A 26174-nucleotide genomic window follows, 5' to 3' on the forward strand; every position below is an offset into this window, starting at 1 on the left:
GCGCCTAGAAAGTAGAACCCCTTGATTCGGACCAGAGAAGCTTCAAGAGGGAAATGGAGCAGCAGACCTGGCCTGGGGGCTTTCTGGAACATGGAACTCTGATGTCGGCCCGGCCCAAGCCAAAGAGCAAGTCCTGTCCCCCAGAGGTGCAGAGAGGGAGGGGAGGCCTTGAGCCTTGGAGAGCAGCAGTGGGCGCTTGTGGTCTCTGCTGAGCTCTGCCTGTTGAGCACCCTCCCCACAGCCTGCTGGTGTCTGACCTTGGGCTGGTCCTGCCTCCTCTCCAAGCCTCTGTTTCCTCATCTGTGAAATGGGTTTGTGAGGATGAGGCAAGATGGTGCACAGTACTTGAGAAGGGGTCACTGCTCTTGGTGTCCAGGGTCTCCCAGGAGGTTAGTGACATTGCTGAGATGGGGACCTTGGCCACCTGACTCCTATAATGACCTCATTTTGTGGTGATGGTTTTGTTGCTGCTCTTTCATTGCCTCTCACGTTCCTCATCGTTGGTGGGATGTTTGAACACTTGGGGCCTGTTTGGGAACACTGGATCCAGCAGGTGGGAAGGACTGAGTAATTAATGGAGCCAGAACACATTGATGGCTCCCATGATACTAAGGAGCAGGGTCCAGCGCCTGCAGCCCTCTGTGGTGTCCCCTTCCATTTGATGAGGGCTTACTGAGTGTCCCCAGTGGAGACAGGTCCTGATCCAGGGGTGCTGTGGCCCTCGAAGGCAGGGGTGGATGGGGAGTAACTAGGGAGGGAAAGAGAAAAGGGTCATTGTTCCAGTTCCACGGAGGCCCACCAGGTGCCCAGAGCTGCAGAGCCAATGAGCTGTGCACCTGCCCCATCAGGACCACTCCCAGCAGGAGGTTAATTGTGGCGCTCAGGTTCCAGGCTCTGGGCTAGGTGCAGCCTCGTCACCTCCCCAAATCCCTCCGAGAAACCTGCAGGTGAGGCCCTGCAGGCAGGTCTTACCAGCCTCCCCTTTCATGCCTCAGCAAACAGTCTGGGAGAGGGTCGGGTTCTTGCCAGGGGTCCCAGATCTGGGGTGGCAGAGCCAGAGTTCAAGCCCATTCCTGCACTCAGCAGTGGCTTGTTGAGCACCTATTGCGTGCCAGGCACACGGCTGCAGTGAGGAGACTCCTAACCCACTTGGAGCCGTCACTTCGTTTTCCACCCTCTTCCTTCCCGTACCTCCTCCCGGCCATCAGCCATCATGTTACTCAGAGGACTCTGCAAGCTGGAGTTATTTCCTGTCTCCCTCTCTAGCACTGCCACCTCACTGGAAGGGACCCTGAGAATTCATGTAGTTGAACCAGTTCCTTGGCGTTTGCAAGCCCAGACTGCACTGCAGGCAGGACGAGGACCTGTGGCCACTTTTCCAAGCCCCAGATCAGGGCTGAGAGCCCAGCAGCATTGACTGAAAGGTGCAAGTGTGTGGATTTGGGGGAAGGTGGTTTATTCATTTAATAAACTAAGGTTGACACCTCCTTTGTCTCCAGCTGGGGACCCAGGAGGATCAGGAAGAACAGCCCCTGTGTGGAGTGAGGGACCCTGAGGGGCAGGCCAGGCAGGGTCTTTCCAAAGCTTGGGGTCAGGGGGCCCTGGAGGAGGTGCATGCAATCCAGCCAACCCCTCCTGGGACAGGCATGGGGACAGGGGAGTGGTGTAAGATCACACACAAACTTTGAGCTTCCTAGAGAATTTGGACTTTATCCTGAGGACAGTGGTTCCAAGCTAGGAGGGGCAGTGTCAGATGCAGCTTATATTTGGTTCATGAGAACCAGGCTGGGAGCCCCTCAAGGAGGCCGCTGCTGTTGCCCCGGTGAGCGTTGATGGTGGTACAACTGGCGTGGGACAGTGGTCCTGGGGGAGGGGTGGGATTTGAGAGGTACCATGCATGAATAGACAGGGCTTGGTGACAGGTGTGCAGGGTCGGTGAGAGTGGGGATTAGGGTGGCTCCTGCGTTCGTGGCATGGGCGGCTGGGCGGATGGTCACATCGCTGATGGGGCCCAGAAGGAGGAACTGTGGGAATGCCCAAAGTTGTCTGAGCGTCCCTGGGTGCCAGGCTCAGGTCACGGGTTATCAGCTCAGCTTGTTGGAACAAGTGTTTGAGCCGGTTCTTTGTGCCTTGTTTTGCAGCGGAGGGTCCCAGGCAGGATGGGAACTGACTCTAGAGCCCAGGCCCCTGCCCTCCCTGTGACCTGGCTCAGATCCCAGTGGCTCTGGTCCTCTCTCTCCCTTACCCCAGCTGGCACTTGGGCCTTTCCAGTGCACAGGTGTACCTGCCATCTGCCGCCCTGTACCCATAGGGAGGTGCCCGTGGGAGCGCCATTCTACTCCTCCTGCCTAGGTGCGCAGAGGCCGAACCCTGCCTCCATCCTGCGTGGGGGCACCCCCACCCCCGGCCCCCAGGGTGCAATGCATGGAACGAGGCCTCTTCCACCGCTAGGAGAGGCCCCATGTGCTAGGAGAGGCCCCATGAGTACAGAGGAGGGGTGGGGGGTGGGGTGTGCCCTCTCCTCCCTTCCCCTACCCTCAGGCCTTCTGGGTTGGAGATGGAGCTGAGCCTCCACACTGAAATGGTCCTTTGTATATTGTCCCTGGAGGACAGGCAAGTCTGGTGGGAGGGGCTGGCACTGCCGGGGCTGCCTGGGCAGGACCGTGCTGAGCTCAGCAGGGCTGGCGAACCGGGGCTTTCTCTGGGCCGCTGAAACAGGGGAGAGCGCCCTGCTAGGTGTGGGCATGCACTGGCCAGGACTGCTGCCTCAGGCACCCCCAAACCAGACAATACCTGTCACTCAGAATCTGTCACCACTTCTCATAAGAATTCGTTGTCATTCAACAGCTGTTTATGGAGTCCCGTAACCGAGCCAGGCTTTGTTCTGGGGGTGGGGAGCAGCGGTGACCAGCAACGAAGGCCCACGGTGACCTTGCTCTCTTGTTGTTGACATTCCCAGGGAGCAGGGTGTGGGTGGGACAGACCACTAACACGTAAACAATGAGACACACAGCTTCCTCAGTGAGGAGTGCTATGGAACAGATGACCTGGGGAGGGGACAGCCACTTTAGCAGGCTGCTCAGGAAGGCCTGAGGAGGCGGCCAGCCAGATGGAGGGAACAGCCAGTGCGAGGACCCTGAGACTGGTGGACCTGGCATGTGGGAGGGACAGAAAGGCAAGGCCTGTGGCTGGAACCAAGTGGAGAAGCGAGGAAGGCCAGCAAAGTCAGGGACCCGTTTGGCAGGGCCTGCGCTGAGTGTGCGTGGGAACGAGGGTCATGGGGGAGCTTCTCCAGGCTGATGGGGTCTCCTGAGCATGCGGGAGTGAGGCGAGGGCTAACTAAGCTGGGGTGTCAAGGAGGGGAGAGGGAGACCCTGGAGTACGGAACAGCGCGTTTAAAGACCTCCAGTACCCACCCCCACCCGCCAGCAGCATGAATGCTCGCAGCTCTGCTGCCCAGCCCTCTTTGAGCCATATTTGTCTTCACTCTCTTCGGAGGAGCCTGGAGAGGGTAATTCCAAACATAGGAATGAATGCCTTGCTACCGGTGTGCATGGAGCCAGGCAGTGCAATAGCTGTTTGGGGGTCTCCTCTGGGCCCCACAATTTCTCATCTGTGGTCAGCCATACACAGTCCAGCTTCTCTGAGAGCCCCTCGCCCCGACTGCGCCCATCACACACAGGGCTGCTGAACACATGGCCCATGTGCAGGAGAATAGCAGTCAGGATTCAGACTCAGGTCTCCCCCCATCCCCCCATGTTTGAGACACTGGTCCCCACCAGGGGAGAGAGTTTACTTCCAGTTCTTTCACATGTACCCTATCCTCTGTTTCTCATCTGTGTCCCACTGAAAATGCCCAGTAGCCCCTTAGGAGTCACGGTACAGTTTCTGGTGACCTTCTGCCCAGAGAGGGAGCAGGCGAGGCTCCAAGGGGAAATAGGCTCACCCAGCACTGGGCACTGTCGGGCCCTCACCTGTGGATGGAAACTACCAGTGCTCCCACCTCCCGGACACCTGGCATCAAGGAGTGGCTCCAGTGGGGCGGGACGCCGCTCTGTGTTGCTTGGTTGCCCCTTTGTACAAATGAGGAGACTGAGGTCCAGAGAAGTGAGGCAACCCAGCTGGGAAGAGGTGGAGCCAGGAAACCAGCCCAGGTGAAGGGCAGAGCTGGCACCAGGGCAGGCTGAGTTTCCGTCCCGACACAGCCACCTAACTGCTGCCTGCGCTGGCCTGGGGGCGGGGACAGCCTCCAGGGAAGAGAGACAGCTGCCATCGAGCCATAAAGGTCGGGGAGCGCATGGTAGCAACTGGAAAGAGACACGGTGCCTCACCTGTGACGTGCCACCCTGGGGTGCCGAGGCAGGTACCAGGTCAGATGTGGGGAGGCTGGGCCTGGAGGGACCCAGGCAGGGGCCAGGCGGGGACTGAGGCAGAGTGGAGTGGTGGGGAGCGGAAAGCCCCAGGGCCAGGTCGGGCACACCGCTGCCACCCTCAGGGCAAGCCAGGCTGGTCACTTGGACAGTGGGGGCTGACATCAGGATAAAACTAGAGAAGGAAGCTAAAGCCCTTAGTGCATGCTGCAGAGGGGGGCTGCCGTGCCCTTCTTTCCCCCGTGTGGGCACGGGGCTGGGGATCCCCAGGCCACGCAGCTAGGCCCGGCTGGCTTGAGGCCAGGGCCAGGCAAACAGGAAGTCCACAGAACCCCCGGGGGTGGTGGGTACAGCTGGTGTGGGAGCCACCCTTGATCTTCTCTGAGTTCCAGGCCAGCAAGGCTGCGGTAGAAATAAGGGGCAGGAGGAAGGTAGAAGTTGGGGAGGAGGAGGTTGTGGACAGACATGCGGGCAGTACAGGTGGGCAGGGGGCAGCCTGATGCAGGGGTCTGCAGTGTGGAGCAGGAGCCAGGCCCCCGAGGGGCTTCAGGCCTCACCTCGGAGGTTTCCCAGCTTTTTCGAGCACCTGATCCCCTTTAAGCTATGGAGACCCAACATGGGACGCTGTCCAGGGTGATTAGTACCTGTTAGAGTCTGGGGGGGTGTGGGGGGGAGAATAGGAAGCACCCCTGGGCTCCCTTGGCCTTTCAGAGAAAAACCCTGGGTTTTGTAAGATTGGTTATAAATCACAGCAGTCCAGCCTCATGGAGCGCCGCCTGGGAGCTTCGCAGTCACAGGTGGAGAAGGGGGCCTCCAGGGCCTAGGGGGTTGCGTAAGGTCAGCTCTGCAGGGTACCTGCAAACGGCAGGCCTCCAGCCCCTGCTGGAGAGCAGGGTGGAGGTGAAAGGGACCCTCGCCCTGGCAAGGCTGAAGGCAGCAGCCTTGATCTTGTGCCGAAATCCTGAATGAGGACCCCCAGCAGTGGTGTATGGGTGTGCACCTGCTGCTGCCAGCTGAGTCTCAGGCAGGTCCCTCAGTACCCAGGGCCCATCTCCTCACTGCTGAGTCACTGAGGACAATGGAGTAAGGCAAGTGCACAGTGTCTGGCCCCCGGGCCACTCAGTAAGTGCCAGCTGCCATGAAGAAGGCGGAAATGATGGAGGCGCCATTTCCTGGGAGGAAGAGTCCAGGCTCACTGCTCCCCAGCCCTGCCCGGTTAGAGAGTTTGACTGCATCGGGATTTCAGACCGAGATGGGGTGGCCAAGCTCTGCCCAAGCAACCCCTGAGGTGTGGAGAGTATCCTTGCCATCCCACGTGCCCCTCACCATACTCAGGATCCCCCCCACTTTGCTGCATGGCACTGGGGTTTCCCAACACACAGGCCCTCCCCTGGACTGAGCTCCATGGGGACCTCACCCTCACATCTTGCCCCTGCTGCACCCCAGCTCCCATGTCTAGGGCTGATCTCCTCTCTCCACTCGCCCACAGAGCCTTCTCAGTTCCCCACTCCAGCCCATCCGCTTGCCAGTCTGGGATGTCAGGCAGCTCCCCCAGGGCTGTGTCCTTCCCCCCGCTCCCTCCATCACCCAGTATCTAACGAGCACCTCACCAGCAGCTCACCCCATCCCCGCCTGTGTCTCAGGCTGGACACTCCTTGGTCCCCCTTGGTCCCTAGCACCACAGCTGTGTTCCACAGTGTCCACCCCTTAGCTCTCCTCACTGTCTCCTGCCACATCCTGCCCCATGACTCCTGCAGGCCTGGTGCAGTGGACCCGGCCCCCTGCCTCCCTTCACCCCAGTCTTGTCTAAACTTGGTCCGATTTGGTAGCCACTAGCCACATGTGGCTATTAAAACTAACATTTTATTTAAATTACAAGGTAGTTCCTCAGGCGCCCAGTCAATTTCAAGAGCTCAGGAGCCACAGGCAGCTAGTGACTGGCATGTTGGCAGCGCAGGCCTAGATGTTTCCGCCACCACAGCATGTTATTGGGTAGCTTTGGAAGCTCACGGGTTGGTCAGCCTCAGGCACCGGCTGATGCTGTTGCTGTGCTCAGAGCCTTCAGTAGCCAGGGGCTGAGGCCAGCCTCACCTGCACCCTGCCCCACCCCCTCTAAGTGGAAGCTGGGTGGGTCTCAGGCCCTGGAGAGCAGTGTCTTTGCACAGGTAAGCAGAGGAATGCTCTGCAAGTTGCAGTATCTTCTTAGCCTCAATTTCCTCATCTGTAAAATGGGAATAATCGTTCCTACCTCTGAGGATGGTTATGAGGATCAAGTATATGTAAAACCCCCAGCTGACAGCTGGCACATATTTCAGCATGCGATAAGTGGTGACCATCGCATTAATTTGAATAAGGCAAGGTGGAGGTAGATCGAGAGGCCAGGGTCACTACAGCCATGAGCCTCAGCGGTGGACAGAACCAGGCTTCTGAGCACAGCCACCCTGTTGGCTGGTTCCTGAGGATACTTAATCTGTTTAGCCTCCAGTGCTGTCCATAGAACATTCTGGGATGGTGGAAATGTTCTATATCTCCACTGCCCACGGGCCGCTGGGGACCAGAAGCTGATGTCTTGGGTGGGCGAGTGACCAGTGGGGAAAGGAGGAGGCCCCAGGGATTGAGGGCAAGTCCCAGCCTTGGGAACCAACTTCCCCAGGCATGTGCTCACCGCTCTGTGGGAAAGTTCTCAGGCAGCTGGCAGGAGCTGGGATCAGGCAGAGTGGAAAGTTCTCAGGCAGCTGGCAGGAGTTGGGATCAGGCAGAGTGGAGAGGGTTTGGGAGGGAAGGACAAGGCCAGGGCACACAGGGTCTGGTTGTGGAGCAGAGGGAAAGGTGGGGTTCCCGGTGGAAAGGGCTTCTGGTTATGGGTGTTGGATTGAGCATTCAGCCAACCCCCTCCCTGGATCTGAGCCAGCAGAGAGTGAGGCCCAGACCCTTGTGCCCCGGCAAGTTGGGTATCCTAGTGACACAGGCGCCCTGTCTTCCTTCAACACTGCCTGGCTGGTCTAAGAACTGTTCCCCAGTGTAGTTCCGCCTCTCCGCTCTGGGCCTTGGTTTTCTTGTCTGTGGCTGGCAGCAGCCCTTGGTCCCACCTGCCTCGTGGTGAGCAGGGTTTGCCAGGACTCTGGTCACCTGAAATAGATGGAGTCCTTGATTGAGGCTGGCCCTGCAAGCCGACTCCCTCTCTGGGACTGCCAGGGGTTGGGAGTTGTTCCGTGCCTCTTGCCAGAACGCCAGAATCTGTGTGTTCCTAGCCACCTCCTCTGTCCGTCTCTCCATGTGGGATCATGGAACTTCACAGTGGAAGGACATTAATTTAGTCCCAGAGATGGGGGTAGTGTAGAGGTCATGGTCGCTGTCTTCTGATCCCTGAGATGCTGACTTGCTCTGCTTAACCCCAGGGAGGACCCGGAAGCAAAAGCAGAAGCTCCAGGGAGGCTGATTCAGGCCAATAGAAGGAAGGATTTCTAGCAGCTTAAAGGGCGTGGAATGGGCGGCACTAAGAACTGGACAAGCCAGATGGGCACTTGGCAGGGGCACTGGCCTGGGGCGAAGGTTTGGACGATATTCTTACTCGAGGACCCTCAGACCCCGGGAGAGGAGTCTGGAGCCTCCGTGGGGCTCCAGATTCCCTGGGCTCTGGCCTCAGGGTTGGAAAGCCCAATGAGTCACTGAGAAATGCCCCGTAGGGTGGTGGGTGCCAATCAGTGGTAAGTAACCCCACAACTGACCCAGTCCTTCAACAGAGCTGGCCAGGAGCCAGGCCTGGTGTGTTGTCAGGTCATCTGCATTTGCTCATCTGGCAGGAAACCCAAACGGATGGAAAGAAACAGGCATTTTTAGAGCATCTGCCAAGTGCCATGCTCCATGAAGGGTGCTTTGACACCTCGGCTCATCCAGGTCTCCTACTGGACTGCAAAGGAAAGGATGACCTCTTCTGTCTACATCTGAAGACTGAGGCTCAGAGAGGCTACGTAACTTACTTAAGTCCACACAGCTAGTAAGTTACAGCACTAGGATTCAAACCAAATCCTCCTGACTTCTGGTAATACTGGAGGCCAATATTTGAGCACCTACTGTATGCTTAGGCCCGGTTACAAGTCCTTGGCGTGGATTTGATTCTCACAACAACCCTATGAGATAGGGACTGCTATACCTCCATTTTATGGAGGGAGGAACTGAGGCATGGAGCGGTGGAGTAACTTGCCAAGGTCAGAGGCGGTGTTCAGTTCCGACATTGTAACCACTGGCCTACCCTGTATCTCAGGAGCTGCTGGGCGCGGCAGAGTTGGCTGCAAAGATGCGCTCCTGCTTTCTTCACGCAGATGGGCAGAGCCCTCAGGTCACATGGGGCAGGACCGGGATGGGGGTGGTAGGCTTCAGCTCAAAATCAAGATGTCCTTTCAAGCAGATGAACTCTTGGGGAGGTGGTAAGGGTCCACCTGAAGGTTCAGGCTGTGGGCTTTAGACGGGCGGATCCCTGGAGTGGAGACTGACGGTGGGCCGGGTGACCTCTGAGATTTACCCCTATTGACATTCCAAGAGAGCCCTGAGCACCGACTAGGTGTTGGCCATATTTGCTGCTGGACACAGACCACAGCTGGCCCCTTCTCCCAGTTGGAGAGGTTCACAGAGCTGAGGAATCAGTGTCATGGGGCAGGAGAGGAAGGGGGCCAGAAGGTGGTCGACAGGGAAAATGGCCAATAGGACATGAGCCACTGAACCACAGAAGAGGCTCGCAGGGGCCAGGGTGAGGCTCCCGGCAGGCGCCCCCAGGGCCGAGCTAGGACCCTGGTCAGCGCAGGCGAGCTCAGGACCACGGAGAGCTCCATGGGAGCCTCCCATCACCATCACCCCTGGTGACAGCTGTCAGGGTTGTCTGCACCCGGGAGGCTGCTGCCCGCCTGGTCAGCTCCACAGTCGCAGCCTGCAGCCTCCAGGGAGCACCTGGCTTCTCTCTGGCCAGGAGCCCCCCCTGGACTCAGCCTGAGCCTCAACCCTGAGGTCATGGTTGGATTGTGGGGTTTGGGCTCATCTGCTTCCCTCCCTCACCCCGCCAGCCCTCCAAGCAGCAGCCCAAGCAAAAAGGGCAAGGAGGAGAAGTGGAAAGAAGGAGAAAAGGAAGAAAACTTGCCCAGCTGGGACCTGGGTGGGGCATGGCCACGGCTGGCTGAAAAGCTCTAAGTCAGCACAGGAAGAGGAGGCCCAGCCTGAGCTGGTACTGCTGCCATCCTGGGTCAGGGTCAGCCTCAGCCTTCCTCATCCATGATTAATGGGCTACCAGGAAACACCTGGCCCATCCCCCACCACATTCTCACGCTCCGATGGGAGACCCAGGCCCCTGCGGCTGGGTGCAACTCATGGACTATGTGGGGGCTCCTCTAAAAGCAGGGCACCATTTCCCAGCCCACCCCCATCAGGCTCCAGCTCTGCCTGGGCCCCACTCTGCTCCTTGTTGCTCTGAGACAGGACAGCACCCACTGGGGCCCAGGCCCTGCCAGGGCTCACCTCCCAGCCTTTGTTCCAGCTGTGCCACCCCTGCCAAGGCTCGCTCTACTTTCTGCCAGGCTGGGGAATACCAGCAGCAGTATGAAGAGCTCAAGCTTATTGAGTGCTTACTATATGCTAAGCATTTTATGTGGATTTTTATTGAGCCCTCGTTATATAGATGAGAAAAAGAGGCACAAAAAAGTTACTAACCTCCCCAAGAACTATACAGGAAATAACAGAGCCAGGGTTGTAACTGGGCAGCCTGGTTTCAGAGCGTGCACACGGAAGTGACGGTGAGCCCGTTGAGGAGGCCCATGGCAATGCAGGGCACTCTTGTTGAGCACCTGCTGTGTACATCACCCGCCCTGTGAGCTCTTAGTCCCACTTCGGAGACAGATGTCAGGGAAGATGAGCCCAGCATGGCGAGCACTGGGAAAGGGACAGGGCTGGGGACTGGTCTTTCTGATTTGGTAACTCATTTGAAGTGGACAGGGCAACAATGATCATACTCCATTTTATAGATGGAGGAGTTGACATCAGAGAGGCCAAATGGCTTTGAGGCTCAGGTTCACAGCGGCCATATAAACTCAGAAGATAATGGTTCAGTGGCTCCGGGCCAGCAGTCAGAAAGAGGTTTGAGAGTGCTCAGTATGGGTTCTGACCTGGGGTTCCAAGTGGGACTGGCCCTGGCACCAAGCAGGCACCGAGAAATACTCATGAGTTTTACTGAGCTGAGTAAGAGCCTAAGTGTGGCCTCTGAGCTGCCTCAGAATCATCCTCAGCAACAGAAGGGACCTGGACAGGGGTTTTATCCTCAGAGAACTCCCTGCCTGGGCCGCAGAGGTCAACAACCTAGCCCAAGGGAGACCCCAGGTCCTTCCTCAGCTAACCTTGCTTCTCCAGGCAGGTCCAGACCACTGTGCCCTGATGGGGTCCTGAGTTTCTGGAGGGCCTTGAGCTAATGCATCCTGGGAAGTGGGGGTTGGGGGTGGGGAGAGCTGGGCTGGACAGTGCTGCCCTGGCTCCTACTCCCAGACCTCACAGGGGAACCTCAGAGCCAAAGCATCACTCGCCCCACCTCCATCCATCCCATGAAGCTTCTAAACTGAGCCTGCTATAAAGGGTCATGAGATTTGGATCCAGAGACCAAGGTTAATTAATGGCCAGGCAGCTGTGTGACCTTGGCCACATCCTTCACTATAGCCTGAGCGTTTATGCCTGCAAGGAGAGAAGCAGTTAGACCGGGACCCTGCAGAGACAGAGCCTGCCTTAAAGCTCAGCTCTGCCACTTACCATCTCTATTATGGCTGTGGAGGGGTGGTGTCTACTCCAGTCAGAGGCTATTCCACCTTCTGGGTCCTGGAGCTGCTGAATTTGACTCCCTACTCACGCTTTACACCCAGGTCATCAGCAAATCCAGCAGACTCTGACCAGTTTCCGCTCCATCCCTCCTCCCACTCCCCCCCCCCCCCACGATTTAAAGCCATCCGTCTCTCACCTGGACAGTGCAGCAGACTCCTTGCTGCTCTCCCTGCTCTCTGCCCTTGAGGTGACAAGGTCTTCTCAACAGAGCAGCCCAAGTGAGCCTGTTCACACCGTAGGCAGATCTTGTCCCTCTTCTCAGAATCCTCCCATGAAAGCTGAATTTCCAGCCGTGGTTCCTGCATGCTCTGGGTCCATCATCTCCCTCTGGTCTGTCCTCCCGGAAGTTCTCCACTCACAGCAGATGCACTCGTCCTGAGCACCGGCTGTTCCTTCCACCTGGAACCTTCTTCCCCTGCATCCTCATCTTTAAGTCTTAATCTTCTTGGTGAGGTCTGCCCTGACACCCTATTTGTTACAGAACCCACCCCCCTCCTCTTCTTTACCTTGCTTTATTTTTCTCCAGAGCATGACTCTTCCTAATGTACAATATTACTTGACTCGTTTATTTTAGTCTACTGCAGTTCTTTGTCCCACTCACCCGGGTATGCTTCACGGGGGCGAGGGTTCTTACTGCCTGGTCTCCTGTGCTTCCCGGGCCTAGCGCAGTGCCTGGCACACAGCATGCTCTCGAGAAGTAGTTGCTGAGTGAGTGGATGGTACAGGTTGTGTGAGCACCCTGCGGGGTGCTGTATGGGTCAGATGCGATGGTAGCTGTTCCATCCAGTGGGTCATCTTCACTGGTCACTGATGGACACTTCATAGGGCCCTGTCACCCCATTTGGGTTAAACTTGACAGATAGAAGGGGTTCAGGACAGCTTTACTGCTGGATGAAATCCCTCTATGGACCCCACAGAATCGAGTCTGACCCTTACAAGTTGTGTGACACTGAAAAAGTTAAATCATCTGTCTGGCCCCGATCTCCTCATCTATGAAACGGGGGTGACAAGAGTACCTGCTTCACGTTGGGAGGGTGCAGTGAGGTCGTGCATGTAATGTACTCTGGTCAGTAGCTGGTTCGTGTCTGACTGTCAGCTTTCTGGTTACGCCTGATGGGCTCTCCATGAAGCTTTTTGATGGAGGTAGAAATGCTGCTAGCTGGGGCCCAGTTTTGTTCTGTGACTTTAGCCCATAGCCTGGCCACCTGAGCTTGGGAGGGATATGGTCTCAGCTGTAAGGAGGGAGACAGGCGCTGGCTTGGAAACAGAACTTACATTCAAGTCTTGACTTGGCCACCTTCTTAATGTCCTTTGGGGAAAGTCTCGTCATCTTTCTGAGCCTCAATTTCCCCCAAAAAACGTTTTCTCCGTAAAAACGGAGCAGTTACGATGGCCTCCCCAGGTGGTTGAGACTTATTAAATGAGATCCCAGGTGCCAATGCTTATTTGTTTATTCAGTTTTCTACTTATATGCCTCTCAGTTAAAAAATGTATCTGAAGCACTTATCAAAATACATGAAGATAAAAAGGAATCGGGCCAAGAAGATTAGAGTTTAAAGAAAAATACAGGCAGCCATGAGTGAAGGTGTCCCAGAAAATGTGGTTTGTGACACAGATTGGCTCTGGGCTGGCTACTGTGTACTCTTGAGCTTCCTAGCAGCCCAAGTGATGAGGGGAAAACATGCTCAGGTCCATGATTCTCAGCAGCAAACCAGGCGGGGGCCTTATGAAGGGGTCTCACACCCCAGTAAGTCAGTAGGAGATCCCAGGCATTGTGAGTCTATCCTCTGAAGGACACGGGTGGCTTGGTGTAATCAGATCCTGAAAGCCAGCCTGGCCAGGGTGGCTAGGTCACTATGACCACGGCAGTGTCATAGGGGTCCTTTTGAGCCAAGCAGGATATTTACTTGGCTCCCTGAGTTTTTATTACCTGCTAAGGCCTTGGTTCGCTGCTGCCAGGGGATTTAGTCTGAGTGGCAGGCCTGGCTCTGCCCTGGCCTCTACAGCTCACAGGCCAGTTTAGTCCAACCAGGGCAGGGCTTGGCGTGTGCCCTATAGAGGCAGGTCCCAAGTAGTGAAAAACAGTCGTCCAGGAGGGTCAGGGCTGCCTAGCCAGGTCCCCAAATCCTCCCAAAATCCTGGTCACTCTGGAGGCTTCTGCCATGCTGACCTTAGTTTGCAGTTGCCTTATGCCTGGTCCCTGCCATGGCAACAACTCCCACCCGCCTGCCTTTATTGGGCCTCACCCCATTGCCCTTCCACTCACCCTGCAATCCTGGTCTACCTGGTCTTCCTCCAGAGCAGGGCTGGAGTCCATTATGAAGCCCAGAATGGAACCCACCTCAAAATGCTGTTAAGGAACAGCCTGCCTTCCTAAATGCCAGTAGAGACCAGCCCGACCTCTGCCCTGGGACAGCTGACATTCAGCAGAGGTCAGGTCCCACCCCCTACTGTCCTGCTGGCCTGTGGTCAGCTGTGCTAGCCCCCTGGGGGCAGGCTCCAGGAAAGGGAGGCATTTAAACTGGAGGAGGTGGGACATCTTGGACCCGATAGCAGGACTGGCGACTCGACTGTCCTTGACCAGCTTGCTCGGTACCAGGAAGGGCACACAGCATAGGAGTCAAGCCACCCAGATTGACACCCCAGCTTTGTAACTTTGAGCAGGTCCCTGGAGCCCTTTGGTTTCCTCCTTTATAAAATGAAAGGGTTAGAGGAAATGGTGCTTAAAATTTGTTCTGGATCAAACATTCATGATTTTGTGCCTTATGACCATAGCTTAGTTGAAACCTTCCAGCCTTCAGCATTGAAAAGAATGAAAATTTATTGAGCACCCACTGCACACCAAGAACTCTGGCCATTTCACAGATGTAGAAACTGAGTTTCAGAATGGTGAGGAGTCTTGCCTAAGGTCACAGTGGTTTGAAGCCAAGTGCATATCTTTCCACTGTACCCTGCTGTCCTCAGAGTTAGGAAGTAAAAGGTAGAGTATGGCAGGAAAACACCCAAATGACCAGAGAAAGAACCAGAGAAGTAAAGAGAAGCCACAGAAAGGAGCATGTTAAGGGAAACAATGTTCTAGGTGGAAGTACAGTGCCCTTTCACAGGGATCTTGAAAGGGGAAATGAAGACACCAGATGATAAACCTCAGGTTTCTGTCCCAGCCCCTCCTGTGACTTGGTGGGTCATCCCCAAGCAAGTCACTGGTCCCACTCAGCCAAATGGGTGTAACCTCCAACCTGCCTGCCCACCTTCCTGCGCACAAGGACACAATGAGCTGGATGGCTAGAGTCAGGGTACTCTCTTGCTGCACAGGCTCATCCATGAGATTAAATAGTACATCCAAATAAAGTGTGGAGTCTAAATAGTAACGTGCCCATTTCAATTTCCTCGTTGTGACAAATGGACTGTGGTGATGTAAGACGTTAACACCAGGAGGGACTGGGTGAGGTGTGGAAGGGAACCCTCTGGACTATTTTTGCAACTTTTCTGATAAACGACAAATAATCTAAAATAGAATGTCTATTTAAATTGTTTAAAAAATAATATGAGGCTCTCCACAGCCATAAACAAATTGATAAATTAGACTGGGAAAAAAAAATAGAGAATGGTTATATTCATGAATCACTCATAAATAGAATGATTCATTCAAAATAACCCTGGGCTATTATGTGGGATTTAAAAGGAAATCGTAAGTTTATTTCTATTTCTACTAATCTAAAAATCTCTTTAATCTATTGATTGAGAAAAACAATTTGGACTTAGCATTCAATATAATATGTATGGAAACTATTAAACCAAGAACAGGAAAATTGTATATAAAACCAGTGATACACCTCAAACAGATCAGATTGTTTATGCCTGGAGATCAGTCTAGCACAGAGCATTGGGTAATGAGGGGAACTTTTACTTAATTTTATCCCTTATGTTAGAATTAAATGTCAATTTTATTCTTTATGTTAGAATTAAATGTCATCCCTTGAGACCTGAATTTTTTCAGTGGAAAGGTAGTCAAAAGATTTATCAATATACCCACACAAAAAGGTAGATAGGTAGAAAGAACACACGAACAAACAAGAACAGCACCCTGGGCAGTGCTGGGAAAGGACCTCACATCTGCCGCCTGCTCTCCCCCTGCTTTGGGGCCTGTAAGCCCCCTGGGGCGGGTTCTGCACTGCAGGGTTGAGCTTTTCCCAGGATGCATTTTGTTTCTGGAGCAAAGCTTAGCACCTGGTACACTCAGGATGCGGTGGGTCAGGTGGACGAGTGAGCTTCAGAGGCAGGATGTGTGATGACCTGGTGGTTTCGGGGGGGAAGGGCTGTGGGAGGTCCTGAGCCAGTGGACGGGCGTTTCTTGACGATGGGGCTTCCAGGGGTACCGGGCACAGGACGTTGGACTCTTGAGGGGCAGGAGGTGACTTCATGCAGGGCCAGCAGCAACCAGCCAGAACATTCACAAACAGGTGGCAGCAAAGGCCTCCTTGGGTCCCGCTCCTAGAAGGGCCTCAGGCTCCCCTCACCCAGGAATGCAGACCCCTGACTCGTCTGCTCTTTCCCTCTTTCCTGCAGGATGAAGATGAGACGCTACAAGCTGTTTCTCATGTTCTGTATGGCCGGCCTGTGCCTCATCTCCTTCCTGCACTTCTTTAAGACCCTGTCCTATGTCACCTTCCCCAGAGAACTGGCCTCCCTCAGCCCTAACCTCGTGTCCAGCTTCTTCTGGAACAATGCCCCCGTCACACCCCAGGCCAGCCCAGAACCTGGGGGCCCCGACCTGCTGCGTACCCCACTGTATTCCCACTCACCCCTGCTCCAGCCACTGTCGCCAAGCAAGGCCACCGAGGAACTGCACCGGATGGACTTTGTGCTGCCAGAGGATACCATTGAGTATTTCGTCCGCACCAAAGCTGGGGGTGTCTGCTTCAAACCAGGTACCAAGATGCTGGAGAAGCCCCCAGCGGGGAGGCCTGAGGAGAAAGCGGAGGGGGGCTCATCTGCCAGGGGTCCGGCCCGGCACCTGCTGAGCGCCCGGGAGCGCCCTGGGGGACGGGGTGCGCGGCGCAAGTGGGTGGAGTGCGTGTGCCTCCCAGGCTGGCACGGGCCCAGCTGCGGCGTACCCACCGTGGTGCAGTACTCCAACCTGCCCACCAAGGAGCGCCTGGTGCCCAGGGAGGTGCCGCGGCGGGTCATCAATGCCATCAACATCAATCACGAGTTCGACCTGCTGGACGTGCGCTTCCACGAGCTGGGCGACGTGGTGGACGCCTTCGTGGTGTGCGAGTCCAACTTCACGGCCTACGGGGAGCCGCGGCCGCTCAAGTTCCGGGAGATGCTGACCAACGGCACGTTCGAGTACATCCGGCACAAGGTGCTTTACGTCTTCCTGGACCACTTCCCGCCGGGAGGGCGGCAGGACGGCTGGATCGCCGACGACTACCTGCGCACCTTCCTGACGCAGGACGGCGTGGCGCGCCTGCGCAACCTGCGGCCCGACGACGTCTTCATCATCAACGACGCCGACGAGATCCCCGCGCGCGACGGCGTGCTCTTCCTCAAGCTCTACGATGGCTGGACGGAGCCCTTCGCCTTCCACATGCGCAAGTCGCTGTACGGCTTCTTCTGGAAGCAGCCGGGCACCCTGGAGGTGGTGTCGGGCTGCACGGTGGACATGCTGCAGTCGGTGTACGGGCTGGACGGCATCCGCCTGCGCCGCCGCCAGTACTACACCATGCCCAACTTCCGGCAGTACGAGAACCGCACCGGCCACATCCTGGTGCAGTGGTCGCTGGGCAGCCCCCTGCACTTCTCCGGCTGGCACTGCTCCTGGTGCTTCACGCCCGAGGGCATCTACTTCAAGCTCGTGTCCGCGCAGAACGGCGACTTCCCCCGCTGGGGTGACTACGAGGACAAACGGGACCTCAATTACATCCGGAGCTTGATCCGCACCGGGGGCTGGTTCGACGGCACGCAGCAGGAGTACCCGCCGGCTGACCCCAGCGAACACATGTATGCTCCTAAGTACCTGCTGCAGAACTACAACCAGTTCCGCTACCTGCTGGACAATCCCTACCAGGAGCTCAAGAGCACGGCGGAAGGTGGGCGGCGGAACAAGAGTCCCGAGGGAAGGCCACCCGCCAGGGCCAAGTTGGAAGTGGTGGAAGGCTAAGAGTGCATGATCTTACAGGGCCAGTGACAGGGCGGCGGCGGCTGTTATCTTCCTGCCTCCTCCTGCCCTCTGGTGGATTCTGGAGAGGACCAGGAGAGGATGGGTGGGGGAGCCTTCCCTATCAAGTCCATGTGAATTGGGAGTCAGGCCTGTGAGCTCAAAAACATCCTTCTTTGTCAGGAATGGGGAGCCAGGCCCCCCTGCCCACCAGGAGGTGCCAGTGGAGAGTGCATGATGGTTACTGGGGAAGCAAGGAAGGGTGGACAGCGTGGGAAGGGAGCTGCAGGAACTCCCAGTGTGGCCATGCGGGAGCTACGGCCCAGCTGGGGAGAAGCCCACTGTTTAGCCTCCTGGGAGTTTGGACCTGTGGTGGGAAAGGGGCATGCCAGGAGGTCCAGGGGCTCTGTAAATAGTTGCATTTGGGTTCAGGAGGAAGAGGGGCACCAAGATAGGAGGGGATGAAAACTAGCAGCCAACTTGGAGGAAGCACAGTGTCCTCAGAAGTGCTGCACTAGAGGGAGCCGAGAACGCCACCTGCTTGCCCCACAGGACACGACTGTGCTGGATGGTACCTGTTCTTCCCAGACCCTCCTGAGCTGACATAGGTGTGGGACCTGAGGAGGCCCAGGGAGTCTTACTTTTTATTCTGAACCTGGCCTTGACGTTCCTTCTTACTTTTTATATTGCTGTCTTGTGGGCTGCCCACTCAGTCCTTACAAGGTCAGGAGTCCAGTTCTCAGGGTGGGATGGGACCATCAGCCAGCCTAGTAGGTCAGACCTGGGGGTGCCCCATCACCCCTTCCTGCTGGAATCCACAGCCCCAGCTCTCCGTGGTCTCAGGTGGAGGTACCCTTGTGCCCCTCCTTGGTGCTGAGTAGGGGCCACAAGTTTGCCCTGGGCCCAAGAGGGACATTAAGGCCAGTTATATGTCATCTCATTTCTCTTAGTTTGCCTCATTGGGGCAGGACATGTATCCATTGGAGTAGATTCTAAGCTGCTGTAATTGAGATCCTGAAATACAGTGATTTAAGCAAGACAGAAGCTTGTTTCTGACTTAATGTCTAGGGGGCGATGGTCCGGATTGAGCAGGACAACTCTGCTTTCCTCATACACACCTTCCCATCCTGGGTAGAGTGGTTGCTCCAGCTGCCACCATCATGTGCATCCAAGCCTAGGGGAAGCAGAGAGGCAAGGGAAGGAAGCACATGCCCTTTCTTGGTAAGGGCATGAGCCAGAGATGGCACTATCACTTCTGATCGCATCTTGCTGGCCAGGACACAGTCACATGGCCACAAGCAGCTGCCGGGAAAGCCGGGCTGCCACGTACCCAGCCTCAGCTTGGGAGTCCTCTTATGGAAGGAGGAGAGGGTGGATACGGGGCATAAGGAGCATCTCTGGCACAGGGGTAGAGGGTAGAAATGACTGTTGCAGTCATAGGATCCTGCTCTCACGTCCGGAGCTCTTGAACAACCTGCTCCTATCCCTCTCACTGCCAGGCCAGAGCTGGGGTGCAGTGAGAGCCTGCAGTTATGGGAAGGGTGAGACACCCCCTCCTCGAGGCCCCATTGGATACTCACCCAGTGATGCCAGGATGCAGAGGCTGCCTGTAGAACGGTACATGTTTGTGCGTGTGCGTGTGTATTTATGGGCATGGGTGCATGCTTGTGTGTACTTGTACATGTCTGTGTCGGTGTGTCCCTGTACATAGATGCTTGTGTGTGGATGTGGGAGCAGGGCCTAGGCTTCTCCTTCCCTGGGACTTGGCGCCTGTGGCCACACCTGCAGCTCCCCAAAATGACTGAGGCAGAGAGCCCTTGGGGAGCCTGGAAAGCAAGACTAAAGGGGATGCGGAGTCCATCTGTCTGTCTTTCAGTCCAAGGGATGAGAATCCTGACCTGAGGGCTATATACCTGAGTGCCCACTACCTCCCATCCCTTGCTGGCCCCAACCAGATCCTTCTACCCCATGCCCTCCATCCCCAGCAGGGACTTTCTCCAGGTGTCTCCTGATGGGCCAGAAGAGGAGGTGTCCCCTTTGCCACAGCTCTGTCTAGGGAAGTGCCCTGTGTGGGCATGGTCTGGAGAGCTAGCTGTGGCGCAGCCTCTGGTAGGCAGGCATGAAGCAGGCTGAGGGGGTCTATTGCTCCCAGTCCCCCTCCTGTCTAGAGGGTGCCCCAAGGGAACCCTTCCCTCGGAGTTACAGCAGTCCCCCTCTCTGATCCCTGTTGGGGCTGAGAAGTGGCTCAGGAGGTCAGCCACTACTGCTCACCCCTGGACAGGCAGTCTCGGGGGGCTCCTGAATCGTGCCTGAGCCCCCTCCTTGCTGGGTTCCTTACCCCATGCCCCTGGCACCCTCCTGCTGCTGCAGGACGCCCCCTTTCCCAGGCTGGCCTCTAGTTCACGCGCTTGGGCAGGAGAAGGAAGACGGGGAGAGCTCAGACTTGCCAAGTGGAGGCCTGTCAGAGGGGTGGGGGGGCCAAGGCATGAGGTTGAAATTTCACATAATCACATCATACACTGGGAATTTGGGGGTCGGGGGAGGGGGTCAGGGGAGCCCTGAGCCACTCCCCCTATATGAAGGGAAACCAAACTGTGAATGTGAATGCTGATGCAACACTGGCCCTGTCACCATACCTAGATTTCTTTCCCTGGGAACACCGGCCCTATGACCTGTAGACTCAAGGAGGCCAAGCCCACCCACAGGTCACAGTTCCCAGGGGCAGGCATGGGAGAGCTTTGAGGGCAAAGGTGACAGTTGGGTGGGGAGACAGGACTTACCCAAGCAGAAGCCAGGGCCCTGGGAAATGTATAATTTAAGGATACCAATAATAGTATTATTATTTTTTTTGTAAGGGAAAATCAATATGTACATTCTGAAATCATTTTCTCTGTAAATGGTTGGATTTCATTTCACCCTTAAAGGGATGCTTAAAGGAGAAGATAATATTAATAATAAAAACAGCTACAAAGTCTTAAGGGTGTGCGTGTGTGGCTGGTTTGGGAGTGTCCTAGGGCAGGGCGGGGTGCGAGCAGGTGGCTCTGGCCTTGCTAAAGCCACTCTCACTACAGAGTGTTGGGTCAGTGGGTTGCGAGCCCTCCCCAGGACTAGACAGCTGGTGAGGAGGGGTGCAGTTACCTCCACCAGCACGAGGGGGCATCCTTCCCTCCCACTGGGGGAAACCGGATCAGAAAGGGAAGGCACTGGACAGGGTCTGCAGAAGGAACAAGCGAGCCTGGGACTGGCAACCCCCACCCTCCAAAAGTGGGCAGGGACCTTTTTGGGAATCTAGATGAAGATTACTTTGGTGCCTCTACAGAGAGGGGAGCAAATCTCCCACCATTGTACTCTTATGGCATCCAGACCAGTGCCCCCGCCTCATTTGTTTGCTCCTGCTAGCCTTTCAGGTCCTAAGGTCACACAGCCACTTGATGGCAGAACAGGGCTGGACCTGGATTTACAGCGCTGGTCCTGTCATCAACCCTCTGGGGCAGGTGGGGACAGTAGCCTCTAGGATTGATCATTTCTCTCCCATAAAGCTGACCTTGGACTTGTGTTATGAAGGCCCTGGAATGTGGGGTCTTCCTGGAGGCTTACTCTGGGACCCATGAATACTGGCATTGTTCTGGGGAGTGGGCCATGTGAATATGTTCTAAGGAGAGTCTCAGAGATGGTGGGAGTGAGTGGACACACTTTGAACTCTGCCTTGGTTCCCTGTGTGTGGCTGTGCAGCCTCCACGTTAGGGAGACCACAGACGGAGAGGGGAAGGAGTAACCGCAGTGTTGGTGGCCAGAGCAGAGGTAAAAAGTGTCTCCTGAGCACCTACAAGGTGCCAAGCACTTTATTTTTTAATTTAAAAAATATATATTTTATTGGGGAATCGGGGAAGGGGAACAGACAAGTTGCTGTCCTTTTGTTCTTCAGTCTAGTTGTGGAGGATGTCGCTTCACTGGCCCATGTTGGTATTATCATTGCGCTCTTCCCGGGTGAGGCAGTCACTCACCGGCCACTGGATGGCTGCTCACAGAGGCTCACAGCAGCTCATGCCAGCTGCCAGCCACTCACTCTGGCTGCCGGCCACTCACGGTAGCTCACGACAGCCCACTGCAGCCCCACTGCAGCCTACGCCGTCGCCAGCAACTCACGGCAGCCCAACTCCAGGTCCAGCTGTTGTTCACCATCTTAGCTGTAGAGGGCTCAGCATCACTGGCCCTCATGTGGGATCCGAACTGCGGCCCTCCTGCTCAGAGCCAGTGCTCCCAAGCCAACTTAACCAACACGCCACATGGCCGGCCTTGTGCCAAGCACTTTACATGTAGTTGGTGATGGGAGGAAGAAGACATTCTCAACATTCTTGAGATTTGTAGGAGACAGAGAATTTCCTGATTCAGAAGTTCCAGTTCACCATGACTACTCCTTGGGGCAGAGGCTCCGGAGTGGGGTGCTCAATTCTATAAAGCTCTTAAAGGGGCCCCTTGATCGCTAGCATTTAAAGCAATCTGATTAGGATGCTTACTTAAGAAGCAATTTTGTTTTTGCAAATCGAGTTTTAATACAGTGAAGCATGTGACCCTGTTAATACAGTGAAGCATGTGACCCTGCTCTGTGACAGTTAGTCCTGTTCTGACACCCACCAGTCCCACCCCTTTTGCCACTACTTGCCTTTCAATCCTACACTCAATTGCTGACTGTCTACTGGGTAATAAGCCCTGAAGGAGATTTATAAATGGACAAGACACATTTCCTGCCCTCTAGGAGCTCAGAATTGTTTGGGAGTAGGCTAGGGTGTCTGGTGGTGCTACTGACATTGTGGGCCAGATAATTCTTTGTGGGAGGCTGTCCTGTGCATTGTAGTTAACAGCACCCCTGGCCTCTACCCACTAGAGCCAGTAGCATCTACTCCCCCAAGTGTGGCAATCAACCATGTCACCAGACATTACTAAATGTCCCCTGGGGTGCAAAATCACCCAGGTTAAGAGCCACAGGTAGGAGTACACAATTGTTGAGCATCTACTGTATACACACCAGGCACTTTGCACACAGTATGTCATGTAATCCTGTAAGGTAGATGGTAGTGGTCATTGGAGGGTCAGCTTTTCTCTTGTGGCATTTAATGGTATTTGGGGGTTTGGGAGAGGTTCCTCCCACTTTCCAGCCTGGGAGATTGGAAGTGGGGAGACGGATTTATGGAGATTAAGGGTAGAAATTGCTCAAAGGCACACAGCTCCCACGCAGGATTTAGGACCAGGTCCCTCCACCACCCGTCTCACGGTGCTGCACTGCCTCCTTGTGGGAGGGTGAGGCATGGCAGCCACCTGTGGTGCCGGCTCCCCAGGTCTCCTTCCTTTCTTCTCACTGGATGCCCCAGGGGATTTAAGGCAGGCAGCTGGTACAAACGCATGCCACAAAATGGAAAAGCAAATATATAAAAATTAGAGTCGTGGAAAATTATCATTAGAAAAGAAAGGCAAGCCTAGGAAACAACACAAAATGATGAAGGCAATGCTAGGGAAATGCCCACGTGTTGAAGGTATGCAGAGGAAAGGGGTACGTCCTCTTCTCCGCTCTTACAGGTGAGGAAATGAAGCTTCCAGGACTTGCACAGGTGGTGGCGGTGCTTTAGGATGAACACTATCAGAGGGCACTTCTGGCGCATCCGTCTTGTCCACTGGGCACGTCTTCCTCACTTTTGTGTCCCCAGTGCTCTGCCCAGGGACCGGTAGGGCTCACTAAATCCTGCTGCATTGTATTGACGTGATGTGCACACAATACCTCACCTTCCTTGGGCCTCTAACTTGTGTTATTAGGGGCAGTAGCAGATGTTGATATCCATCCCACCAGCATGTCCCCAAAACACCTGGGTCCCGAAGACCCCTCCCCAAGGATGGAGGTCCAGCCGCTCGTGCGTCAATGGCAGGCTTTGCCAGGCGGTGTCATTAACACCCTTAGAAGTGACAGCATAGTCAGGGACAGTTCTGGATTTTGCCTCACTGCTCTGATAAGGGCCTCAGGTCTGCTTCCTGTTGCCTGCTCGTCTGGCTGAGGAGAATATTCCACTTCTGACTATCCAACATGAGAAGGTCATGAGAATGGTTTTCCCACTGCAGAGCCTGTGGGAAATGAGAGGGCTCCTCCCATTGGCCAGTCTGCACCGGCCCGTGGGTTGCCAAGGCACCCAGGGAAGTAAAGGCTGTTTCACCGGCAACCCAGTAGGAGGGCGTCGGTGGGTCAAGTTCTAAGATTCAAAGGATGAAGCACATGAACATCACAACTTGTCATGTACACCACACTCGGGGGCTTTCTCAGGTCTGCCTGTCCTCTGGAATACATCTTGTCTTAATTACTGGTGGTGCCACACACCCCAGACCCTGACCTGGAAATGCAGAAATCACCCCTTGCTCTTCTTTCTTCCTCTTCCAGTCTCTTCCAACCAACCCGTTCTCCATACAGGGCCACCCCAATCCGTCCATTTGTGCAAAGTGGCCTTCCTTAAGACATTTTACTTTCATCTATTGGAAAATTGTCATCTTGTGCTGGTTTAATTAGAACAAGACCATTCACTGCCTTCTGCCAAAGAAATGTCAAAAGAAACGTACAATTCCACAAGGTCTATGATGTGAAAGGTGTCCTTTGGATATGGGGTCCTTGTGCAGTGTGCAACATGAACAACCACACCCAACAGCCCTGCCTCTACGTTCTAGATCTGATCTTATCACTACCCTCTCCCTCCTTAAAAATACTGTATGGCTCCCCATCACCTACAATGCTAAGTCACCCTGCTACCCTCTCATGCTACCTTGTGCCATCTCCTTAGACTGGAGTAGACACCTGACTCAAAAGCGGCCAATCCACCTGCAAACCGGGCAGCACTGTCCATGACATGGCCTGGTTTGAAGAGGTGAGCTGGGCTGATGAGAGGAAGCGGGTTGGAAAGAGGGCGAATGGAGCAGATGCAGAGAGAAGCAGCCATGACAGACCAGCTTCCAGTAACTGGTTCTGGTGGATCCTTAGGACAAACCCGACCACCTTTGGCCTGAGTGGAGCTCTGACCCATGAGCTCAAAATAGCGCAATCAGAGCTGTGACTTGGGGGAGGTTACATGGACCCGGAAGTCAGCAAATTCAAAGTAGTCACAATATGCTGAAGACCTGAAGATGGGGTCCTCAAATATACATAGTATTTGATCAAAGTGACTTTTTGTGGTATTGGGAGAAAGAAGGATTATTTCATAAATATCTGACTGCCACTTAGAAAAAAAGACTAATTACAATCCCTCCCTCACTCCTTATACCAAAAAGTGAAGCCCAAATGAATACACCAAAGGTATAACATTTTTAAAAAGTACAGCTTGACCAATCTTTTCTCTCTCTGGGTGGGAGTGTGTGTGTACATGTGTATGTATTGGGGCCAGCAGGGAGGGGTCGAGCTGGATAAACTCCCAGGTCGCTTACAGCTGTGACAGCTGCCATTTATTACACCCTGACCCTAAGCCCAGTGACCCTAAGCCCACCATACCCATCTGCTTCCTGTAATGCTGTTTCCTTGACTGGAATATCCTCTGCTGTCATGTCTTTATCCCTGCATTCTCTTCTTCTAGAGCTCCTAGCAGATAGGTTGGGAGCTCGGCCAGTCTCAGCACTCCTCAGGAGTCCAGCTCCCAGGCTGCACCAAGGGCTTTGGCTTCACTTCCTTTCCTGGGCTTTGGAGGTTTTGACCTTGGACTTCAGTCCAAGTTCATAATGAGCGATGCCATTTTGATTTTCTCTTTCTATATTTTAAGGTTCAGTACTTTGTGATGGAGCTGGGAAGACATGTCAGAAGGCATACTCATCGTGACTCTGGTGGGCAGTCAGTCAGGCTTCCTCTTCAATTCCTTTTCCTACCCATGTAGGATGAGAACCCCTCCGGAGGTCTGGCAGACTCAGAAGACTACAGGAGCCCAACAGGAAATGGAAAGGAGTGAGCACCCATGGATGAGACAATAGGGAACAGTGGGAATTGGGGTGAACTGGGGACCTCATACTCTGTCCAGAGGTGGTGGCTGCTCCCCAGCATTAGGTGGGAGGCCCAGGGCTGCCAGATCTTCTAAATATTTAAGCAAGCCTGGAAAGCTGTCTTTTATAATTGTCTGGGGCTTACAAAACTCTTTGTGGAGCAAGAAGAACATTTCTTGGTCCAGTCCAGCATGTAGGCCTCCAGTTTGTCCCTTGAGGATGAGCAGGTGGATATAGAGGCATCAGCCTGAGTGATGCTGCCTCATCTGTAAAATGGGTACATTGGTGCCCAGCCCTCACAGGACTGTAGGAGGGATCAACAGGAATAGAAGATGTGAAAGGAAACTAAGTGGGTCGGCCAAGTGGCGTGTTGGTTGGGAGTTCGCTTGGGATGCCAGCTCTGAGCAGCAGGGCCCTGGTTCAGATCCCACATTAGGGCCAGTGACGCTGTGCCCTCTATGGCTAGAATGGTGAACAACAGCTCAACCTGGAGTTGGGCTGCGTGAGTCGTCGGCAACGGCATGGGCTGCAGTAGGGCTGGCCAGCAGCTGGTGTGAGCTTTCATGGGCTGCCACGAGCCACTGTGAGAGGCCGTCCAATGGCTAGTGAGCAACTGCCTCACCTGGGAAGAGCGCAATGATAATACCAACATGGGCCAGTGAAGCGATGTCCTCCACAACTAGACTGAAGAACAAAAGGACAGCAACTTGTCTGTTCCCCTTCCCTGATTCCCCAATGCTGTTCCCCTCCCCCAATTCCCCAATAAAAATCTTTAAAAAAATAAATAAATAAAATAAAAA

General features: G+C 54.9%; 1 protein-coding gene across 4 annotated transcripts in view; it reads left to right on the forward strand.

Moving 5' to 3' along the window:
• Window positions 1–25795, forward strand: part of MGAT3 (beta-1,4-mannosyl-glycoprotein 4-beta-N-acetylglucosaminyltransferase) — a 35024-nt gene extending 9229 nt beyond the window's left edge. The window contains exons 2-3 of one of the 4 annotated variants that reach the window (XM_019660556.1): window positions 15786–17311; window positions 25161–25795. In XM_019660556.1, the coding sequence (XP_019516101.1) occupies window positions 15787–17311; window positions 25161–25216 (1581 nt within the window). In that variant the 5' untranslated portion in view covers window position 15786 and the 3' untranslated portion in view covers window positions 25217–25795. Of the gene's footprint in view, window positions 1–1733; window positions 1823–15785; window positions 20358–25160 lie in introns of those variants that run through there. The other 3 variants (XM_019660558.1, XM_019660555.1, XM_019660554.1) reach the window with 3 other exon arrangements.
• The last annotated feature ends 379 nt before the right edge of the window (window positions 25796–26174 follow it).

The sequence above is a fragment of the Hipposideros armiger genome, unplaced genomic scaffold (assembly GCF_001890085.2).
Source record: "Hipposideros armiger isolate ML-2016 unplaced genomic scaffold, ASM189008v1 scaffold_321, whole genome shotgun sequence".
NCBI classification, from domain to species: domain Eukaryota; kingdom Metazoa; phylum Chordata; class Mammalia; order Chiroptera; family Hipposideridae; genus Hipposideros; species Hipposideros armiger.